The sequence below is a fragment of the Pelodiscus sinensis genome, chromosome 2, assembly GCF_052426305.1.
Source record: "Pelodiscus sinensis isolate ZL-2025 chromosome 2, ASM5242630v1, whole genome shotgun sequence".
In the NCBI taxonomy this organism is placed as follows: domain Eukaryota; kingdom Metazoa; phylum Chordata; order Testudines; family Trionychidae; genus Pelodiscus; species Pelodiscus sinensis.
The window spans coordinates 213,571,320-213,590,708 of NC_143053.1; the positions used below are offsets into that span (position 1 = coordinate 213,571,320).

The following is a 19,389-nucleotide window of genomic DNA, read 5'->3' on the forward strand; positions in this document are numbered from 1 at the left end:
TCAGCAGCATAGTTTCCCATTGCTCTGCCTCGTGGGGCATCAGAGAACAATTCCTTACTCCTGTTTTCTCTACTCTCCTATTCCTAGGGCCAATGGGAGTGCATCTGGAAAATGTGAAAAAATAGATAGTTTAGAGAAGGCTAAAGTAGTTAGTATGAGACATTGTAGCAGAGAAATTGCCATTGTTCTTTTGTTGATTTTTCCTGCGAAGAAGAGGTGGAGGTGGGGGAGAATTTTCTGAGTTTCCATTCCGTTTCCTTCCAATTGTTCTTTTGGGGATGGAAGAATGAGTTCCCTCCCATTCCCATTGCATCCATGGAAAGCAAACTCCCTGAGGCTCATTGAAACTGTCCGTTTGCAAAATCCCCTTTTTGAAAAAAATGATAACTTTTCAACTGTGATGGATAGTACTTGCCAGTTAGTACATTTGTAAGTTCAATAATAACCCTCATGTATTACTTGTCAGTACAAGGCTAGCTTTTACACTGGGAGTTTGCAGATTTTCTAAAGAAGGTCAACCAATCTGCTTTCATTTCAGTTCTTCTCATGCTGCTTTAGTAGTACTGTAGATCTGGATGTTGAGGAAGAATCTGAAAGATTTGCATAAATTCTTCTTTCTTTAATTAGAAATAAATATGTATGTATCAAAACTGGCCTCTTTATAATAGGCCTTATACTTTGCTCTGTTTTTATAAACTCAGTTATGCAGGAAGAATTCTCCTTATTACAGTTTTGCCTAAGTAGTGACCAAACAAGGACTTCATGATTTGGCTTAGTATGAGTTTTGTGTCTGACTTCATCACTTAAGCATACAGTGAATTCTCAACAACTGCATAATACTAAACTCAACATTGAACTGGGAACTAGAGCAACAACATTTGCACAATATAATCAATTTCTTGTTTTACCTTGGAAATGTAATATCTATACCATGGCTCTTAAGTTCAGAGAAGATTAGCTAAAGGAGCCTAACTACTAACTTAGGCAAGTTAAATTACCCTGTGTATCATGGAAGAATGTTTTCATGAACTGAAATTTCAGCTAGCAAACAGAGAATCATATGTGCTGATCCCTATATTCACCATAAAGATTCATACATAACTTGAAAAGAACCTCCATTCCTTGGCAAAAATCCATGTATTTTTGAAAAATACATTTTCAGCCATGAAACAGTTCATTCAATGTTGTAAGAAAACATTAATAAATAGAATGGCCTTAGATTATTTCTAATGACTGGGGGAAAAAAAGGGAAATGATACGAAGACCCCAGTTCAGCAATGTCTTGTATTACATTGCAGAACCAAGACTTTGCCAATTATTCTGCTGTTCTAGTCGTTAACTGCACAGTTCCTGAGAATCTCCTGGGCAGAATTAAATATGGATGAGATAAAAGAAGAATAGGAAGCCTTTGTTATCTAGTATATAATCATAAACCAGAAGCAATTTTTGAGGAAAAAAATGCTACATTTTGATTAGATGTTTAGTGTTCCTGATCAGATAGATGTAAATTATCTACTTTTTTACAAATATATCCTTTGTAGTGGTGGCGTGTTTTTCACCAGTAAGAAACCTTTGGTGTAAAATCTGTTATTGGTCAGAAAATTCCACCATATGACAAAGGTTGGGTTGACACTTCTTGCTTATGTAAAGCTAGTAGGCAAATATTTTTCTTTCTTATCAGAACTTTTGAAACACTTGCATTATGTTCTAGAATAATTATGTTAGGATATCATATTGTTCAGACCAGCTGCTCATTTGGGGAGGCAAATATTACGCCCCTTATATTGAAGCGGGTTTCTTAGTTATCTTTCAAATTCTTCTGCAGCTACCAAAGGTGAGTGTTCTATAGATGGTAGTTATTATGAGAAAGTAGCTTGCTGACACTGAAGTGTGTCCAAAGCAGACGGTACACTTACTTATTGTAACCCAAATATGCTATTTGTATGGTCAGAAGAAAGGGAAAGGTTGGTTTTGTTCTGTTAGTGTCTTTAACTGTCTTTATTTAATTTCTTGTTTGTTTTAATGATAGTGCAGTAGAACTTACACATCTCACAACAAAGAGTTCTGGAGTCATCTTACAAGATTCAGCAACGTTTACAGTCTGTCTTTTACTAATATTTCTCTGTTATGAATAAGGTCAAACTGGAGTCTGTGGAGTATTCTGCTAATTTCTATAGGCATATTACAAATAAAAGAAAATTGCTATAAAATACTCAGATTGGTTTAACATGAAAGATTTAATAAAACAATCTTTTCAGTGCAGTATAATACAATATTACTACTATATATTCTTACCAAACAGAATACTATCCAAAGTTAATAGTGCATCTTGTTACCTAAAGGTATAACAAATAACATTGCATTAAAAGGTTCATTGATGGAAAAATGAATGTTATAGTTCCATTTTAAATAGCAAATGTTAGAATACATTTAAGTCAGATTCTTTATTAGAAAACAAACATTTCCAGCAACATTTCTTTGCTTTCGGTGGTAGAATTTAGTACACAACACTTCCAAAATGCTGCACTACGCAATTTTTGTCATGTTTTAGATCCGTTCTTAGGGAGTTGAAATAGGGAGCCTGACGTCAACTGACATGTTGTTTACCAAGCTTCCACTTTATAGATTTTTGAAAACAGAAGAGGTATCACAAATCCACAAATGGTGTGAACCATTTGTGTTCACAACCTGCTTATAATATTATGCAGGAATATATAGCATAAGTTAAAGGGTGTTTACATAGAGTAGTCATAGTCTGCCATACTGATTCTGATGTATGAATACATGCAGATTGAACAGGTGTATTTAAAAGGGGGGGGGAATTCAGCCCACCAAATAATGCTGATAATTTTTTTCTGGGACTTAGCAAAGTATTTGGTATGTTTCCTTCTAATGAATAGCTAAATACATACAGTTGTGTTTATTGGCTTAAATATACATTTACTGGTTTAACCTAATGTGATCTTAAATGAGGGAAATTACAACCTCTATCCCCCTGAAAACTGTTATGTCTAATTCTGTAACTTGGATGGTAGCTGACTGACTCTTAACCAAAGGAGTGCTACGGGGGCTGTTACAGTTTTGAACTGAAAGGGTTAAGTTACGAGTAAAAATGAAGAAGAATGCTAAGGGATCAAGAAGTGACATGCTGCCTATTGTTTGTAGCTATAGGATCAAAATAACAATTATACATGCCAAATAAATTCTAAACCTACAAGGTCAGAAAAGAGGGGGTGGCTGTAAGTACAGGTGCCAGAAGCATTAAATAACCTTCTCAGACAAGGTGCACCACTGTTGTCTTGAATACTTCTAGGTCCCCCCAGTCTGGCATTTTTCCCCCTGCACTAGACAATGTGCATTCACTGCAGGAGACTAGGTTAAGCCTGCGTCTCCCAGACCTGCTGGCTCCTTGTGCCCAACCCGACACAGAGGTGCCTTTGTGAGTATAATTACCCTCCCCTTGTAGTAGAAATAGTTTGTTTAGAGCCTTATTTGCAGGTAGGGCTGGAATAAGCAGGAATTAGCATGCTAAAAAACCTGCCTCGGCTCTGACTTGGGTTTATCAGAATCATCGGACAACCAGGGATGTTTTTTCTCTATTGGTTTATTCAGTGAGATTCTATCCAAGATTAAGAGCTTTAAGGTCATTAAAGAGCTTGAAGATGGGAGCCAACTGGCACAGTAGCATCAGGGAGGCGCATGTCGCGGTGTGTAGGATCTCCCAGCAGTTTCATGCCTGGCAGGGTCTGCACCCTGGTTGCCAGAATAAACTGAGGCGGATGATCCTAACAACTTGCTGAGGACTGATTAAAACTCTGTTTGGCTTTCAACACATTGTCCACATCAAAAAGGTGTGAGAAGTAAAATAAATGTTTCTTTAGCGTTTCAAGATACTGTGGCCAATCTCCTTAAGCCTCCCTAATTGGCGTTGGCTGGTTGCGGATGATTAACTTGAAGTTAAATGAGGCCTGCTTTAAAACATGCTTTCCCAGACTTTAAACAGAATGATGAGAGGAAACTTAAGACTGTTGTGATATTGGAACTAAGCCAAAGTTGGTTATTATTAAAGTGGATCCAAGTTTTGATCCAACTTTGTTTACGCTTAAGCCAATTTAGCTGACAGACTTTCTCTCTGTTTACCTGAATGTGTTATATTGGGGGTATTAAAAATAGACTATTTCTGTCTTCAGAAAGAGAGTGCTGTAATGAGGGGGGAATATTAGCATTCATTATGAGTTAAGAGTTGCTCGTGGTTGTAGCTGATTAATTTCCACAAGTTATTTTAATTATGTGGAGATATGTCAGAGTATGAAGAAAACTCAGAGGAAAATAAGCTGTCTGTTTAATGATAGCACTACAAAGAAAATGAGAGCAATAAACTCTTGGGGCAAAGACAGTAGGGAGATTTGTCTTGGGAAAGGAATGTTTAAAAAATAAAACTTAAGTGAAACAATGTTCATACTGCAAAATATTGCTAGCTAGAGAGCAACGGTTTTTGAACGTTTCCTGTGAGGTAAATGTAACCAGAGAACAGAATGTTGTTTGTTCACATAGAACTTTGTTTAAAAGGGTATGTGGAAATTTTACAGGAAGATTAAAGATCAACATAAAACAGGGTACTGCTTCAGCATATAACAGGAATTCTTATGTAGGTAGCGATGTACATTAAAAATCTTTGTTCATTCTAAACAAAATACATGGGTTACCAACAACTCTTGAGAATCTAGCCCTATCAAGTGCTCACTCTATAGGATGTCTGTTGGCACTAGTCAGCATTTCATTAACAACGGTGTTGCAACTTGCACTAGTTATTGATGCAATGTTCTCTGAACACTGCACTCACATCCCATTGCTGGGCAACCTCCTCTTTTCCAGGAACTGATTTTGCCAATGGACTTCCTGTACATCAGACTACACTTTCCCTATTTCCATGTGTTTTTCTCCTTTCAGTTATTCTGACACTTTGGCCCTTGTGTGTATTTGCTGAGTAGCATATATTTGTAATAACTAATCAGTATGATACAGCATTTCAGCACAGAAAAATTAATCTAAAATGGTCAGGCATATAGTTAGATTTTCATAAGATAAGTGCATATCAAAGACTACTTAATCAGCCATAGATCTCCATCTGAGATCTAGGTATTTGGTCTTTATTTGTCTGTCAGTCTGAAGTAGTGCTCCTGAAAGTTATCCCTTGTAAAACTAGTATGAGAACTTTTACCTTAATAATGGCTAGCTAGCAATAAATAACCCCAAAAGTCTTGTCAGCTTTTGGAAAGATTGAGGCTGAACCAAAAAGAGGTTCATTCTGAATCTCGAAGGGGTAGAGAGCTCAAGGCAGGAGATGGAGGGGTTCTAATGAAAGATGTGAAATACCTTTTGTTACTGAACCTCTACTCTTCTCTTTTTGTCTTTCTTCTTTTTCCAAACGCAAATTTGCTATTTGTATTAACACATCCCTTCTTATCACAATCTTGGTGTCTTTGCTGGGTCTCCGTACTGAGGTAAAGCGATGTGTGCAATTTCTTACTGTAGTTGGAAGGTGGGGCATTGGCCTGTGCCCAATTTTCATTGGCATTCTGCAGCAGCTATACACCTTTCTCTGGTTGTCTGCTACTGCCTCAACTTTACTCACTTTCTTCTTTTGAACAAAATTATTGTTTCAGAGAACATAGCAAACAATATTTCAGATCCAGAGCCATCCATAGGCATTGGCAGCATACACGGCTGCATCGGGAACCTGAAAACTTGGGGCACCACTGTTGCATAAATTGCTAGTTTCGTCCCCGGAGGCCAGTTCAATTTGCCTCAAGAAGAGAGTCACACTTTCAGGCTGGGTCCAACTCTATTTTATTGTTTGCAAACAAGGTCGGCCAAGGAGCTCAGTGCTCAAAGCAGGGTCGACCTTGAGCATCGCCTGAGCTGAAACTTTTATAGATTTCACATTGTCTCTGGTCAGCGTGTCGCAATGTGATTGGTCACTGCAAGTTTACTCAGTTCCCTGGCAGAAAGTTTAGCAGCTTCTAAGACATGCGCAATCAGCTAAATGATACGTGCTGTTTCGAGCTTAAGCAATGGAAGGGAAGAAGCACACTTAGTTTTTACTACACCACTGGGATATCAGGTAAAAGTGGGTTGGCTCCCACATACCCAGCGCACACTGTAGTCTCCTTAGGCCAGGGCTGTATTCACAGAGTTGAATGTGCTGACACGGCACATTCTGCTTGAGGGAAAGGGTACCGGCAGTTTCTGTGGGAAACTGTGATTCTGTGCTGCCGTGAGGCACGCTGGTTGGCTCCGTATACTTTGCTGCCTCCTGTCTCCTCTCTCCTCCCCCCACCACCTTCTCTCTCTCCCTCCATCTCCCCTTGCAAGGTGCAAGCCCAGGCTGCAGCAGGGTCAGCTACATACAAAACTCTGAGTTTCAGCAGTGGTGGGGTATTCTTCTGGAGACACCCAGTTTAATAATGCACAGGACCCCATAAATCTTAAGGACAATCCTGTTCGGATCTGTAAGTCTACTAGGGTTTTGTATCAATTAGGCGCATGGATAGCAAGGCAAATTATATTACAAGCCAGTGCTGAAAAGTCTTTATTTGAAAACAAAGCACATCCAAGACTGTATTTTTTTAAAATCTGCAATTAATATAGTTCTTGTATTGTCCTGCTAATGTGAAATGTATGTTTGTGTAAGAATTGTGATTATGGGCACATTATTATCACTGTGTTGCAAATGAGAGCACATCTCACTAATCTCTCTGTCACAATAAGTTTTGTTTTTGTTGGCAGTTGCATAGTCTATTGTCTGTAAATAGATTGGGCTACACTTATTTCCATGGAGTAATTCTTGTAAAGGGAGAGTTCTGTGATGAAGACCCAGCCTGTGACTTAGCACTTATATCAGACTCATCCTGAATATCTTGGAAAGCTGGATGGCAAATACTTGTTGTTCTCTAAAGAAACCATTAGGATTTACCCAAGTAGGGTGGCATTTTTTTTCTCTTAATGGCAAATAACTGCAGTATAAAGGAGAGGAGGAGGAAAAGTGGCAAGAAATAGCGTGTATTGAACCAAAAAATAATTTGCTAACTTCTGTATATGGTGAAACATTGTTATTATTTCATGCAATTTTGAAAAAAGATTTCTTTTTCTGTATGCTTTTAGCAGCAGAGAGGAAAAACTGGAATGTTGCTTAGCTTTTTAAATCTCTGCTCTTTATGGTGTCATTCTGATATTTCTTTGACCAGTTTTTTTTGTTTGTTTCACACAGGGTGCTAAGGCATGTTTTCTACGTGACATCCCCTTCTCTGCCATTTATTTCCCATGTTATGCTCATTTGAAGACTGCATTTGCGAAGGAAGATGGACAGGTTAGCCCTGGAAGTTTGCTCCTGGCTGGATCAATAGCTGGTAAGTACCTGAATTCCTTTGCATATGGAATACTATTGCACCTAATGTTATAAATGCTTTAGAAATGTGTTTATTTATAAAGGATACCTGATATGAAGGCGCAAAAAAAAAAAGTCTATCCGAAGGTGTTAACATTTAGGTATTAGACTAATCCAAATGTATTTTTTGACCTACTGATAGGATTCATATGATCATTTGTAGTAGGAAAGAGAGAGAAAGATTTTAGTCTTGAAATACTGATGTACTTTGACATCTGGCCTCGTCAAGTTATTATGCTGTTATCTGTTTTGGTTGGTTAATTGGGTAAGTTGTTACTGTAAAAGTGGTTCATGAAAATATTAATTTCATTCTCTACTTCTTAGTGATCAAAAGAAACTTGAATATCATTTTGGTATGGAATCCAAATGATACTAATGGTACAAACATCTTAGGAGGCTGCCAGTGGACTGGTACAGCATGGTCAAAATAAGTCAATGACCACAGCACCTTGGACTTGTGTTTTTTGTATTTTTTCTATTTAATTGTTTTTTATCAAAAAAAAAATGGGTGATTTAGATTGTTTTTTTGAATCCACGTATATCTAAGGCAGCGTATGCAAAATAAGAAATAAGTCTATCCAAAAGCTGAACACAAGTTATGGTGGTAGATAATAGAAATGTAATGGTCTTGGAAATAGCCTGCTTCTGTTTTGCATGGTATGAAAAGATAGATGATTCTGCCTATTTCTGCCCTGCTGCATTGTGGTTAAAGGTTTTTTTGGAGGGAAGGGTGTATGCAATCACAAATCCATGTTTTTCTCACCTGCCACATGGGAAATCTGGTCAGAAAGGGCAGTCACTGTTTTTATTTTCTTGTGCATCCCCCAATTGTGAATCTGCAGGGCTCATTTAATTCTGCTTCTGAATGGCAAGGGCTGAGACTGAATGTTGGCACTCATCTTGGGTATCTGCTGTACTGCTGACAGGTGTTCTGTATGCATTGCGTGTTTTTAGTGATGTGTTTCATCTCTAAGAATATCAGCACTAAAGGGCTCGGATATATAATGTTAGGCTGCATTTTCCAGCCCAGATTTGCCTCTGTAACCTCTTCTAGGCTTCTGGGCTGAAAAGGTCACCACAGTCTGAATTTAGCATCTGCCTAGCTGAGAGGAGCCCATCAACCTAAAATTTATTCTCTTTCCATATTCTATATCCAAAAGCTCAGCAGCCTCCAAATCACAGCCAAATAGTGCCACGGATCTGCTTGGGGAAATGTGTATGCAAACATAAAGAGAAGGAACTCCCTCCTTCCTTTCTTCTCATGTTAATGGGTCATAGACTGCAAGACCCAAGCATTTCTCTCCCGCAGTTGTAAGTAAAGGGCTAGTGGAACAGTAGAAAGATGGAGAGAAATCTATTAGAGTTCTTTGAAGGGGTTAACAAACATGTGGACAAGGGTGATCCAGTAGATATAGTGTACTTAGATTTCCAGAGAACCTTTGACAAGGTCCCTCACCAAAGGCTCTTATGTAAATTAGGTTGTCATGGGATAAGAGGGAAGATCCTTTCATGGATTGAGAACTGGTTAAAAGACAGGAAACAAACGGTAGGAATAAATAGTAAATTTTCAGAATGGAGAGGTGTAACTAGTGGTGTTCCCCGAGGATCAGTCCTAGGACCAATCCTATTCAACTTATTCATAAACAATCTAGAGAGAGGGGTAAGCAGTGAGGTGGAAAAGTTTGCGGACGATACTGAACTGCTCAAGATAGTCAAGATCAGAGCACACTGTGAAGAACTTCAAAAAGATCTCACCAGACTGAGTGATTGGGCAACAAAATGGAAAATGAAATTTAATGTGGATAAGTGTAAAGTAATGTACATTGGAAAAAAAATAACCCCAACTAATCAGGAAAGAGATCTTGGAGTTATCGTGGATAGTTCTCTGAAAACATCCACTCAGTGTGCAGTGGCAGTCAAAAAAGCAAATAGGTTGCTAGGAATTATTACAAAAGGGATAGAAAATAAGATGAAGAGTATCTTACTGCCCCTATATAAAACTATAGTACTCTCACATCTCGAATACTGCATACAGATGTGGTGGTTTCACCTCAAAAAAGATATTTTAGTATTAGAAAAAGTTCAGAAAAGAGCAACTAAAATGATTAGGGGTTTGGAACGGGTCTTATATGAGGAGAGGCTAAAGAGACTGGGACTTTTCAGTTTAGAAAAGAGGAGACTGAGGGTATGTCTACACTACAATGTTAGTTCGAACTAACGAACGTTAGTTCGAACTAACATTCATAGCCGCTACACTAGCGCTCCGCTAGTTCGAATTTGAATCGAACTAGCGGAGCGCTTAGTTCGAACTAGGAAAACCTCATTTTACGAGGATTAAGCCTAGTTCGAACTTACTAGTTCGAATTAAGGGGTGTGTAGCCCCTTAATTCGAACTAGTGGGAGGCTAGCCCTCCCCAGGTTTCCCTGGTGGCCACTCTGGCCAACACCAGGGAAACTCTATGCCCCCCTCCCGGCCCCGGACCCCTTAAAGGGGCACGGGCTGGCTACGGTGCCCGTGCCAGGTGCAAGCCTGCCAGCACCCAGCCAGCAGACCCTGCACCTGGCACGGCACAGAGCCACCCACCCGATGTCCCCCAGCCCACCCCCTCTTCCCAGGACCAGGCTGGCGACTCTCAGGAGCTTCCCCTGGACCGCAAGAGGCGGGCACCTTCCTGGGCTAGTGCGGACATCGTGGACCTCGTCCACGATCTCCGCACTAGGCACAGGAAAGTGGTCGTCTAGGGCAGGAGAGCTGCCAGCCTGGCCACCCAGGAGCAGGTGTGCATGAAAATCAAGGGGGTCCACTGAGACCCCCGACCCTGAGCCCTGAGCTTACAATGGCCGTCCTGGGTCAGACCAAAGGTCCATCTAGCCCAGTAGCCTGTCTGCCGACAGCGGCCAACCCTAGGGACCGTGGAGGGGATGGACTGAAGACAGTGACCAAGCCATTTGTCTCGTGCCATCCCTCTCCAGCCTTCCACAAACTTTGGGCAGGGACACCACTCCTACCCCCTGGCTAAGACTACTCCATGGACCCAACCTCCATGACTTGATCTCACTTCCCTTTATACTCTGTTCTAGTTGTAGCCTTCACAGCCTTCTGCAGCAAGGAGTTCCACAGGTTAACTATTTGCTTTGTGAAGAACAACTTTCTCTTACTAGTTTGAAGCCTGCTACCCATTCCTTTCCTTTGGTTTCCTCTAGTCCTTCTTTATGGGAACTCATGAAGAACTTTTCTGAATGCACCCTCTCCACCCAACCCCTGCTTTTAGAGACCTCTATCCTGTCCCCGCTCCATCTCCTCTTTTCTAAGCTGAACAGTCCCAGTCTCTGTAGCCTCTCTTCATCTGGGACCTGTTCCCAACCCCTCCCCTCTCCCAGCCTTTCTCTTCCCCTCTCCCACCTCCTTTTTCCAGTCTCCCCCAGTTTTGTTCAATAAAGACAAAGTCAATGTTGGAAGAAACGTTATCTTTATTTTGTACATCAATAAGAAGGGGGGCTAGGGAAGGGTAAGTGGAAGAAGGTGAGGGAGGAATGGGGTACGAGCCCCCGATGGGGAGGACTGGGCTGGCTCTGCGGGCTTCTGGGGGTGGAAGCTCTCCTGCAGCCCCCCGATTGCCCCCTCTCCCCAGATGGCAGCCTGCGGCAAGTGCAGCCGGGCTGATGGCCGCGTGCTGTGATGTGCCCAGTGTGGGTACTCCGGGCAATCCAAGCCAGGACTGCTTTGCAAGCGGGGCACCCCTTAGAACTGTCTGTCCGGGGTGGGGGTCGGGACCCTTTAAGCGCAGCCCTCGGCTAGCCTGAGACAGCATCTCCACGCTCTAAGTCCTCCTCTGATGCCCTGCCGGCACTGCTTCCGGCCATCCTTAAGCCCTGTTCAGGGTCCACTCAATGTGGACTTGCTAGTTCGAATTAGCAAAACGCTAATTCAAACTAGTTTTTAGTTCTAGACGCGTTAGTTCGAATTAGCTTAGTTCGAATTAACTAATTAACTAATTCGAACTAAGTTAGTTCGAATTAACGTTGTAGTGTAGACGTACCCTGAGGGGCGGGATATGATAGAGGTATATAAAATCACGAGTGGTGTGGAGAGGGTGAATAAATAAAAGTTATTCACTTGTTCCCATAATAGAAGAGCGAGGGGACACCAAATGAAATTACTGAGTAGCAGGTTTAAAACTAATGAAAAAAGTTCTTCACGCACTGCACAGTCAACCTGTGGAACTCCTTGCCAGAGGAGGCTGTGAAGGCTAGAACTATAACAGAGTTTAAAAAAGAGCTAGATAAATTAATGGAGGTTTGGTCCATAAAAGGCTATTAGCCAGGGGGTAGGAATGGTGTCCCTGGCCTCTGTCAAAGGCTGGAGAAGGATGGCAGGAGACAATTTGCTTGATCACTGTCTTCGGTCCACCCCCTCTGGGGCGCTTGGCACTGGCCACTGTTGGCAGACAGGATACTGGGCTAGATGGACCTTTGGTCTGACCCAGTATGGCCATATGTTCTTATGAAATAAATCCAGCACAGGTAGTTGAACTGCCCAGAATGTATGGTTTTTTTTTAAACGCTTCTGTTCTTGGAGACAACTGTGCAGCTTTTTGTTGTCTAGGGCAAAGGAGTCTCTCCTTGAAGAGCAGCCTGCTTATATAGATACTGTCTTTTTGTGTCCAGACTTGCAGCCTGGAACTTCTGGACAGCTAAGGTAAAGCCCAGGCTTAAATCTAAAACCCAGCCTTGTTGAATCATATGCTTTCAGGTTTTTTTGTACTAGCTCTTTCTGCAGTATCTTGCAGTGCAAAGGAATTGAGGTAGCATTAGTCAAAATATTTCTAATCAAGGGGCTAGTACTTTAAAAAGAGAGAGAGAAATTGTTGAAAGAAGATGGATTTAAGCTAATGTTAATTCTAACTCATTTTAATGAAACAAAACAATTTTTGAACTTTGGAGCCTATCTGCAGACTTGAAATGTAAGCTGGTATTTTTATGCCAATTTATTTCTTAGATGTTAGTATTTTTCTCTTCCTAGCCATTGTCAGGTGATTGCAGACTGAGATAACTGTGTCTTTGAAGTTTAGCCACAGAAGCAGCCTAAGTATATAGTTGCTGCTCTGCACTAGGAAATCAAGTATAATGGGTATTTTATCCAGTATTTTTGGTAAATTCCATTCCAGGTTAACTTACATGAGCAGATTCCTGCATAGTATTAGAGGCATGATATTCATCATGTGGAACAATGCAGGGACATGGGTGCCATATTTTTACAGGAACAAGATATTTCTTGTATTAGAGGCAAGCTAGTAATCCTAAAGATCAAAACAAGTGATTGATGAGCTGCTGAAATGCAAGACTAGGTCTCTCACTAAAAAGTCATGGGCCATGTCATAGAAAAACATCTCTAAATGATTGGGTCCTATCTTCAGCTGGTATAAATCAGTCTCACACTTTTGACTTCTACAGAGCTAGTTGATATACAGGCAGTCCCCGAGTTACGCGGATTCGACTTATGTCGGATCCGCAGTTACAAACGGGGATTTTCTCGCCCTGGAGGACTGGAGCGGCTGGACGCCTGGTCCTGCCGCCCGCCTCCTCTGGGGCGAGAAAAGCTGCTCCCCGTCTCCCTGGTCTGCTGGGGGAGCCAGCAGACCAGGGAGACGCAGAGCAAAGCGGCGGAGGACCCGGACCGGACCCGCGGCGCTGATCTGGAAGCGCCGCGGGGCCCGGCCCGGGTCCTCCACCGCTTTGCTCAGCGTCTCCCTGGTCTGCGTCCCCCCCCCCCCAGCAGACCAGGGAGACGCTGAGCAAAGCTGCGGAGGACCCGGGCCGGACCCGCGGTGCTTCCACCTGATCTGGAAGCGCCGCGGGGCCGGCCCGGGTCCTCCGTGGCTTTGCTCAGCGTCTCCCTGGTCTGCTGGGGGGGGACGCATCTAGTGCCCCCCCCCCCCCCCGCAGACTAGGGAGACGTGGAGCAAAGCCCGGGGCCTGTGGTAGAGCAGGTGGGGCGCTGCCGGTTGGTCCCGCAGCACCGCTCCTTGGCGCTACTGGACCAACCCGGCAGCACCCCAGCTTCTCTGCCCCAGGAGTCCTGATTCAGCCACTGCTGATCAGTTTCAGCAGTGGCTGAATCAGGACGCCTGGGGCAGAGCAGCTGGGGTGCTGCTGGGTTGGTCCAGTAGCGCCAAGGAGCAGCCGCACTACTGGACCAACCCAGCAGCACCCGAGCTGCTCTGCCCCAGGCGTCCCCAAGTCAGCCGCTGCTGAAACTGACCAGCGGCTGACTCCAGGAAGCCTGAGGCAGAGTTGCTCTGCCCTGGGCTTCCTGGAATCAGCTGCTGATTAGTTTCAGCAGCAGCTGACTTGGGGACGCCTGGGGTTCTTAAGTTGAATCTGTATGTAAGTCGGAACTGGTGTCCAGATTCAGCCGCTGTTGAAACTGATCAGTTTCAGCAGCGGCTGAATCTGGATGCCAGTTCCGACTTACATACAGATTCAACTTAAGAACAAACCTGCAGTCCCTATCTTGTACGTAACCCGGGGACTGTCTGTACTTCAGCTGAGAATCTGGTCCACTGTATTTGGAGCCAGTTCTGTATCAATAGCATAGCATTATATTTTCAGAAGTGTGAGCCCCAAAATGTGCTTGAACTCATGAGAAGAAAATATCCATCTTGCATACACATCTTCTGGTATTGCACAGCAAACAAGGGACAGTCAAATGTGCCATTTGTATGCATGTTTCCCAAGATGTGGCCCATGTAGTCCATTATTTTTTCCCCCTTGGTGGTGGTGGTTAGGGACATGTAAGAAAAATCAAAATATTTTTTTCCTTAGTTTGATTTTTTTTTCTGTTGCTCTTTCTTCACCTAATGTCCCAGCCTGTCTGATACAATATTTGATGTGGAAGTGATTATAATAGCAAAGGATCACCACATTTCTGTTAACCTCATTCTTATCTCTCTTCATTTATTAATCTATCCTGCTGTGTAATTTGTCTAATTTCAGTTGTAAACTTGTTTTTAAACACAAAATGTCCCTAGTAATAAATAACAGGTGAAGAGAGAAATGAGAGATAATAATTAACATAGTCAGCAGTATTGTTTCTCATAGGGATGTTAGATACTGTGTAATTGAGTAGTCATGTAACCACATGAAATTTTATCAGTTACACGACTATTCAATAGTCTCCAGGGGTAGAACCGACAGACAGTGGGCCTCCCCAGGAGTGGGGCCAGAGCACCTTGTCACCCCATGCTGCTGCCTCTCTATCAGAGGCAGCAGCAAGAGGTGGCAAGTGGGATCTGGTCCATGAGGGGAACCAGTTTAAAAAAACAGCTCCCGCGCAGATCTGTTGCCTCCTGCCCCACATTGCTGCCTCAGATACAGAGGCAGTAGTGCGGGGTGGCAGCAGCCCTTGTCCACAGAGAATTAGGATTCCCCCACAGACAGTGGCTGCTGCTGCCGCAGCAACCTCTGTCCATGGCAAGCTTGGACCGCTGTAGACAGAGGCTGCTTCATGGTAGCCTCCCTTGCCTTCCCTCCGCCTCCCTCCTCTGCTGCTTCCTCTGATAAAGGAGTAAATTCAGCATTTTTGGAATTTAGTTCATATGAGGATTTAACAATATTTTAGCCTCATCAAATTTGCAAAGGTGAAAGTTTGAGTGTGTGTGTATGTGTATATTTGCGCGTGTGTTCACATGCAGTTCCTATTTTAGTGATATGCATGCACTTACACATATCTTTTAAAGCAGTTGAAAGGGTGAGATGGTACTTTGAGCCAGACCATGTTGGTTTGGACAAAAATTGTTACAGAATTATTAAGCCTTTAAAAAAAAAAAAAAAAGGCAAAGGAGATTTATGCATCTGTGTCTGACCGAGTTGGTTTGGAACATATGCAGAATGGAAAAGTAATAAAACCATAAGAGACAGTGTCTTCTAAGTACAGTCTCTGCCCTTTTTTTAAAATCTCAACATGGGCAGCCCTGATTTGGTAGAATGGCTTTAGAAATAACGCCTGTTGTTCAGTATTTGTTGCTTTCAGTTGATTACCTGCCAGGGTAAATTCAAATTTTCTTCCAAATATTCAACCAGGGATGTCAGACATTGTTCTGTACTGAGAAATGTGAGTTTCCTAATAAGAAAAAAGGATCTTTTTTAAACCTTAGCTTCTATATCATGCTGACTGCACAACATTATCTAGGTCCCAGTAGCATTCTGGATGAGGTTGTTTAAGGTGTGTGTGTGTGAGAGAAAGAGAAAGAGAGAGAAAAAACATGCTTTTTCCAGCACATTGTGTGGCTGGAGTGCCAGAAGCCACAAAGGGGCATGAAAGGGAAAGTTTGACATCAGTTTGAAAGACTCAACTTGTGAACTATGCAAGTTTATGGTTTGTACTGAAAATTTCTGTGTGCACCTCCTGACTTCAAATAAAAATATGGTGGAACTGTTCATCTAGCCAGAGCTTTATATGAGTGCAGTACTTTTGACAGAGGCCAGCCATTGTTCATTGTTGTTCTTCCTCCTTTAAAGCAAGTGTTTGTGGCCTGAGTTTTCTGACTTAAGAAGGAAAGATGTGGTAACCTTCCCATCCAGGAAGCCTCTAGTAACACCTTACTGATACCTCTTTTTTCCCCCTGCTTTGTTTTTAGGTGTGCCTGCAGCCTCGCTAGTGACCCCTGCTGATGTTATCAAGACTAGATTACAAGTGGCAGCCCGTGCTGGCCAAACCACATACAGTGGCGTCATAGACTGCTTTGGAAAGATCCTGCGAGAGGAAGGCCCAACAGCTTTGTGGAAAGGAGCCGGGGGTATGTCAAAGAACTGATATTGCACTTGTTGGATGACAGTTGTGTATTTAAATGGATTTTTTGTGGTTCACATTTATTTGTTTTCTTCTTGCAAGCACGTGTGTTTCGATCCTCTCCTCAGTTTGGAGTAACTTTGGTGACTTACGAGCTGCTGCAGAGATGGCTTTACATTGACTTTGGGGGAGTGTAAGTATACCGTGTTTAAGGGGGGGGGGAGACATGTTTTTTCTAGCACATTGTGTGGCGGGAGTGCCAGAAGCCACAAAGGGGCATGAAAGGGAAAGTTTGACATCCCCTCGAAAGACTCAACTTGTGAACTGTGCTGCAGCTGGCTCTGCAGAAGTAGACCCCTGAGCTCCTTACAGGATTGAGATATTTGTTGTTAAGGCTTTGCAGTTAGAGAGAGAACTTCACCACACCAAATTAATTAAGCTTCCGTGGGAATTGTGTTTCTGCTCCTGTTTCACAGCACGCTGGTCCCATGTTAGTACCATAACAGACCTGTTTACTGTATCGGATGTGTCAGTGTAAAATGAGACCCTGAAAGGATAAATGGCAGAACTAGGAATAGGACTTGGGATTCTAGACTCCTTCCTGCTCTAACTATAGGCAACAATGTGCCATTTACTCAGTCCTCATTGCTGTTGGGGAAGGTGCAGAGAGTGTACTTGTTAAAAGGGCTTTACACTTCCCTGGAGCAGGTGAACTCAGTAGTGATTGCTCAGTTTGTGGAGTCTTTCTTCTGTCTCCCTTTATGCATGCACCGCTTTGCTTGTTGCAGTACAGGAATATGATATTTCCATTGCAAAGTATTAACTTTGAAACAAATGAAACTGCCTCCAGGCTGCCTTAGCAAGATAAGGCTTTTAAAGACACATGAATGGGTTATAATGGCATCAGGGAGATTTCACTCTTGTTTCCTCCTTGGGTTTTGCTGGTATCAGTTGCCTTTAGAGGAATGTGGCTGAATTTGCCATGCTTGTGCTTTACAGAGGAAGCCTGGAAACTTGTTATAAAAAAAAAAAAAATCGTGGTTAGTAAAACCATGCACAAAATATCACTTCCCTAAGCACTCTTATATGTGTACTGTTAGTGCTGTCTTAGAGTATGTCTGTACAACAGAGAAAGGTGTGATTGTCGTGTAAATTAGCATAATCTACCTAGCTCAGAGAAGACTGTACCAAGGCTTCCTATAGGCTTATGCTGGCATGACTAGCACATGCTGAAGCCTCTGTCATCTGTTTTCACTTCTTTTGTTGCCCACGCTGGTTAGATGAAAGCTAGCATGGGTATAATCATGCCTTCATTTGCAATGTAGATGTACCCATACAGAAACTTTAGCTGTTCAAACTCTGCTCTGGGATGAGTGGTGCAGAGTGCAGGAGTTGGGGATGGTATATGTCCCCAGTTTACTGAAGTCTCATTAAGTAACACACAGTACAACTTCATTGTGGTTTGACAAGCCTCTGTAATGATTAGCATGAAAGCCGCTGGGACCATTCTAAAATGTGAGCGCAGTTCTCATTGCACTGTAGCACGGATGTTTGTGCCAGGTGGTTGGGATTTTTGACCAGTTGATTTACAATTTATAGAGAGATTTTTATGTCAGTGTTCTTACAGATGTTTAACTCTTATTTTGCAGAAAACCATCTGGATCAGAGCCAGTTCCAAAATCCAGGATCACGCTGCCTGCTCCTAACCCTGACCATGTTGGAGGTTATAAATTGGCAGTTGCCACATTTGCAGGGATTGAAAATAAATTTGGACTATACCTACCTCGATTTAGGCCATCACCACCTACCTCAAAGGCTGCTGCAGCCATTGGACACTAAGATGTCATGTTATTGCTGTAGGGTTTTGTTAGTGGTGAAAGAGCCAATTTTCTGATCAGTCTAATATTTCATTCCTTTAGCTTTTCATCATATATCAGTTAAATGTCATTTGAGTTTTAAGGCAGTTTTCCTAAACGTAATCATTGGTCTTTGTGCTTCCTTAACCAGATCACTGTGAAATTCTTACCAGTTATTCTTTGGGTTCAGGACCACAAATGTATTGTCCACATCTGACATGTGTTCTTTGTTCGGAAGGCACTAATATGAGATTCTGTTTTTGGGGGAAGGTTAGGGGTGGGAGTCATGAATGTGATCTTCTGACTAGGTAACATACAAATGAGGATCATAATGCCAAAGCAGCTGCATATTGGATATCGCACATTGTCACTGAAATATTGGTCAATGGAGATCATGGTGCTCATGCAGAATGATTTTGACTATACATATAAATTGGTTATAAGCTTAGTGCATATTTGTAAACTTAAAATAAATATATATATATATATATATATATACAGTACCTGAGTTTGCCACTATGGCGTCAACTTTTAAAATATGTACACGCACAAGTTCTGTTTCTGGATTATATTATGAAGCTTTTATGTGGAACATGTTTTTGTAATGGAAACCACATTTATAAATGGATAGTCATGGTATTCTGTTACTGGTATCAAAATGCTAGGAAGGAAGTGTTATTGTCCATAGTCTTTGCACTCTGTGGAAGTACTTTTGGCATTTTATTACACGTACAATGGAATTACAAGACTAGGTGCCTATCTGGGACATGCTGATATCTGGATTCTTGTTTGTATGATGCACTTAGTAAATGCTGCTTGTTTAAATAAATGCAATAGAAAAATCCATGCACTGTATAAATGGTACCTGCCTTAACTACTGGCTTGTAATTGGAAATTGTTTGATTTTAGATTATTTACTTCATTGAGTTGAAAAAGGGGATTAAATATTCTAGAACACAAAATGTTATCTTTTGGGGGGGGAGGTTCTTGCACAAAGTTTAGAGGATTCTGTATTTATGAAGATTGAAATAAACCTTTCAAACAGCGAGACATATGTCTGTTATACAAGTTGCACAGCAGATTTAATGTCATTTGATTTTATACTCTGTTTCAAGGCTTACTTATTTCATTATGTACAGGCATTAACAGGTTGGTTTAGGAATGCAGTTACATTTCTCCTTCTGAGGCATAACAACTTGGGAGTTGAAGAGAAGAACCTCTTAATGCTACTATGGCTCAAGAAGAAACTTTTCTTTTAAACAGTCTGATTATATTGTCATAGGGATGTTAAGAAG

The 19,389-nt window shown here is 42.0% G+C and overlaps 1 protein-coding gene across 2 annotated transcripts in view; it reads left to right on the forward strand.

Annotated features, from left to right (window-relative positions):
• The window catches only part of SLC25A13 (solute carrier family 25 member 13), a 139,031-nt gene extending 119,889 nt beyond the window's left edge, over window positions 1–19,142 (forward strand). For both annotated transcript variants that reach the window (XM_089776701.1, XM_075922333.2), the window contains 4 exons: window positions 7,271–7,409; window positions 16,087–16,245; window positions 16,341–16,431; window positions 17,888–19,142. In XM_089776701.1, coding sequence (XP_089632827.1) covers window positions 7,271–7,409; window positions 16,087–16,245; window positions 16,341–16,431; window positions 17,888–18,077 — 579 coding nt within the window. In that variant the 3' untranslated portion in view covers window positions 18,078–19,142. The remainder of the gene's footprint in view (window positions 1–7,270; window positions 7,410–16,086; window positions 16,246–16,340; window positions 16,432–17,887) is intronic.
• Window positions 19,143–19,389: the final 247 nt, after the last annotated feature.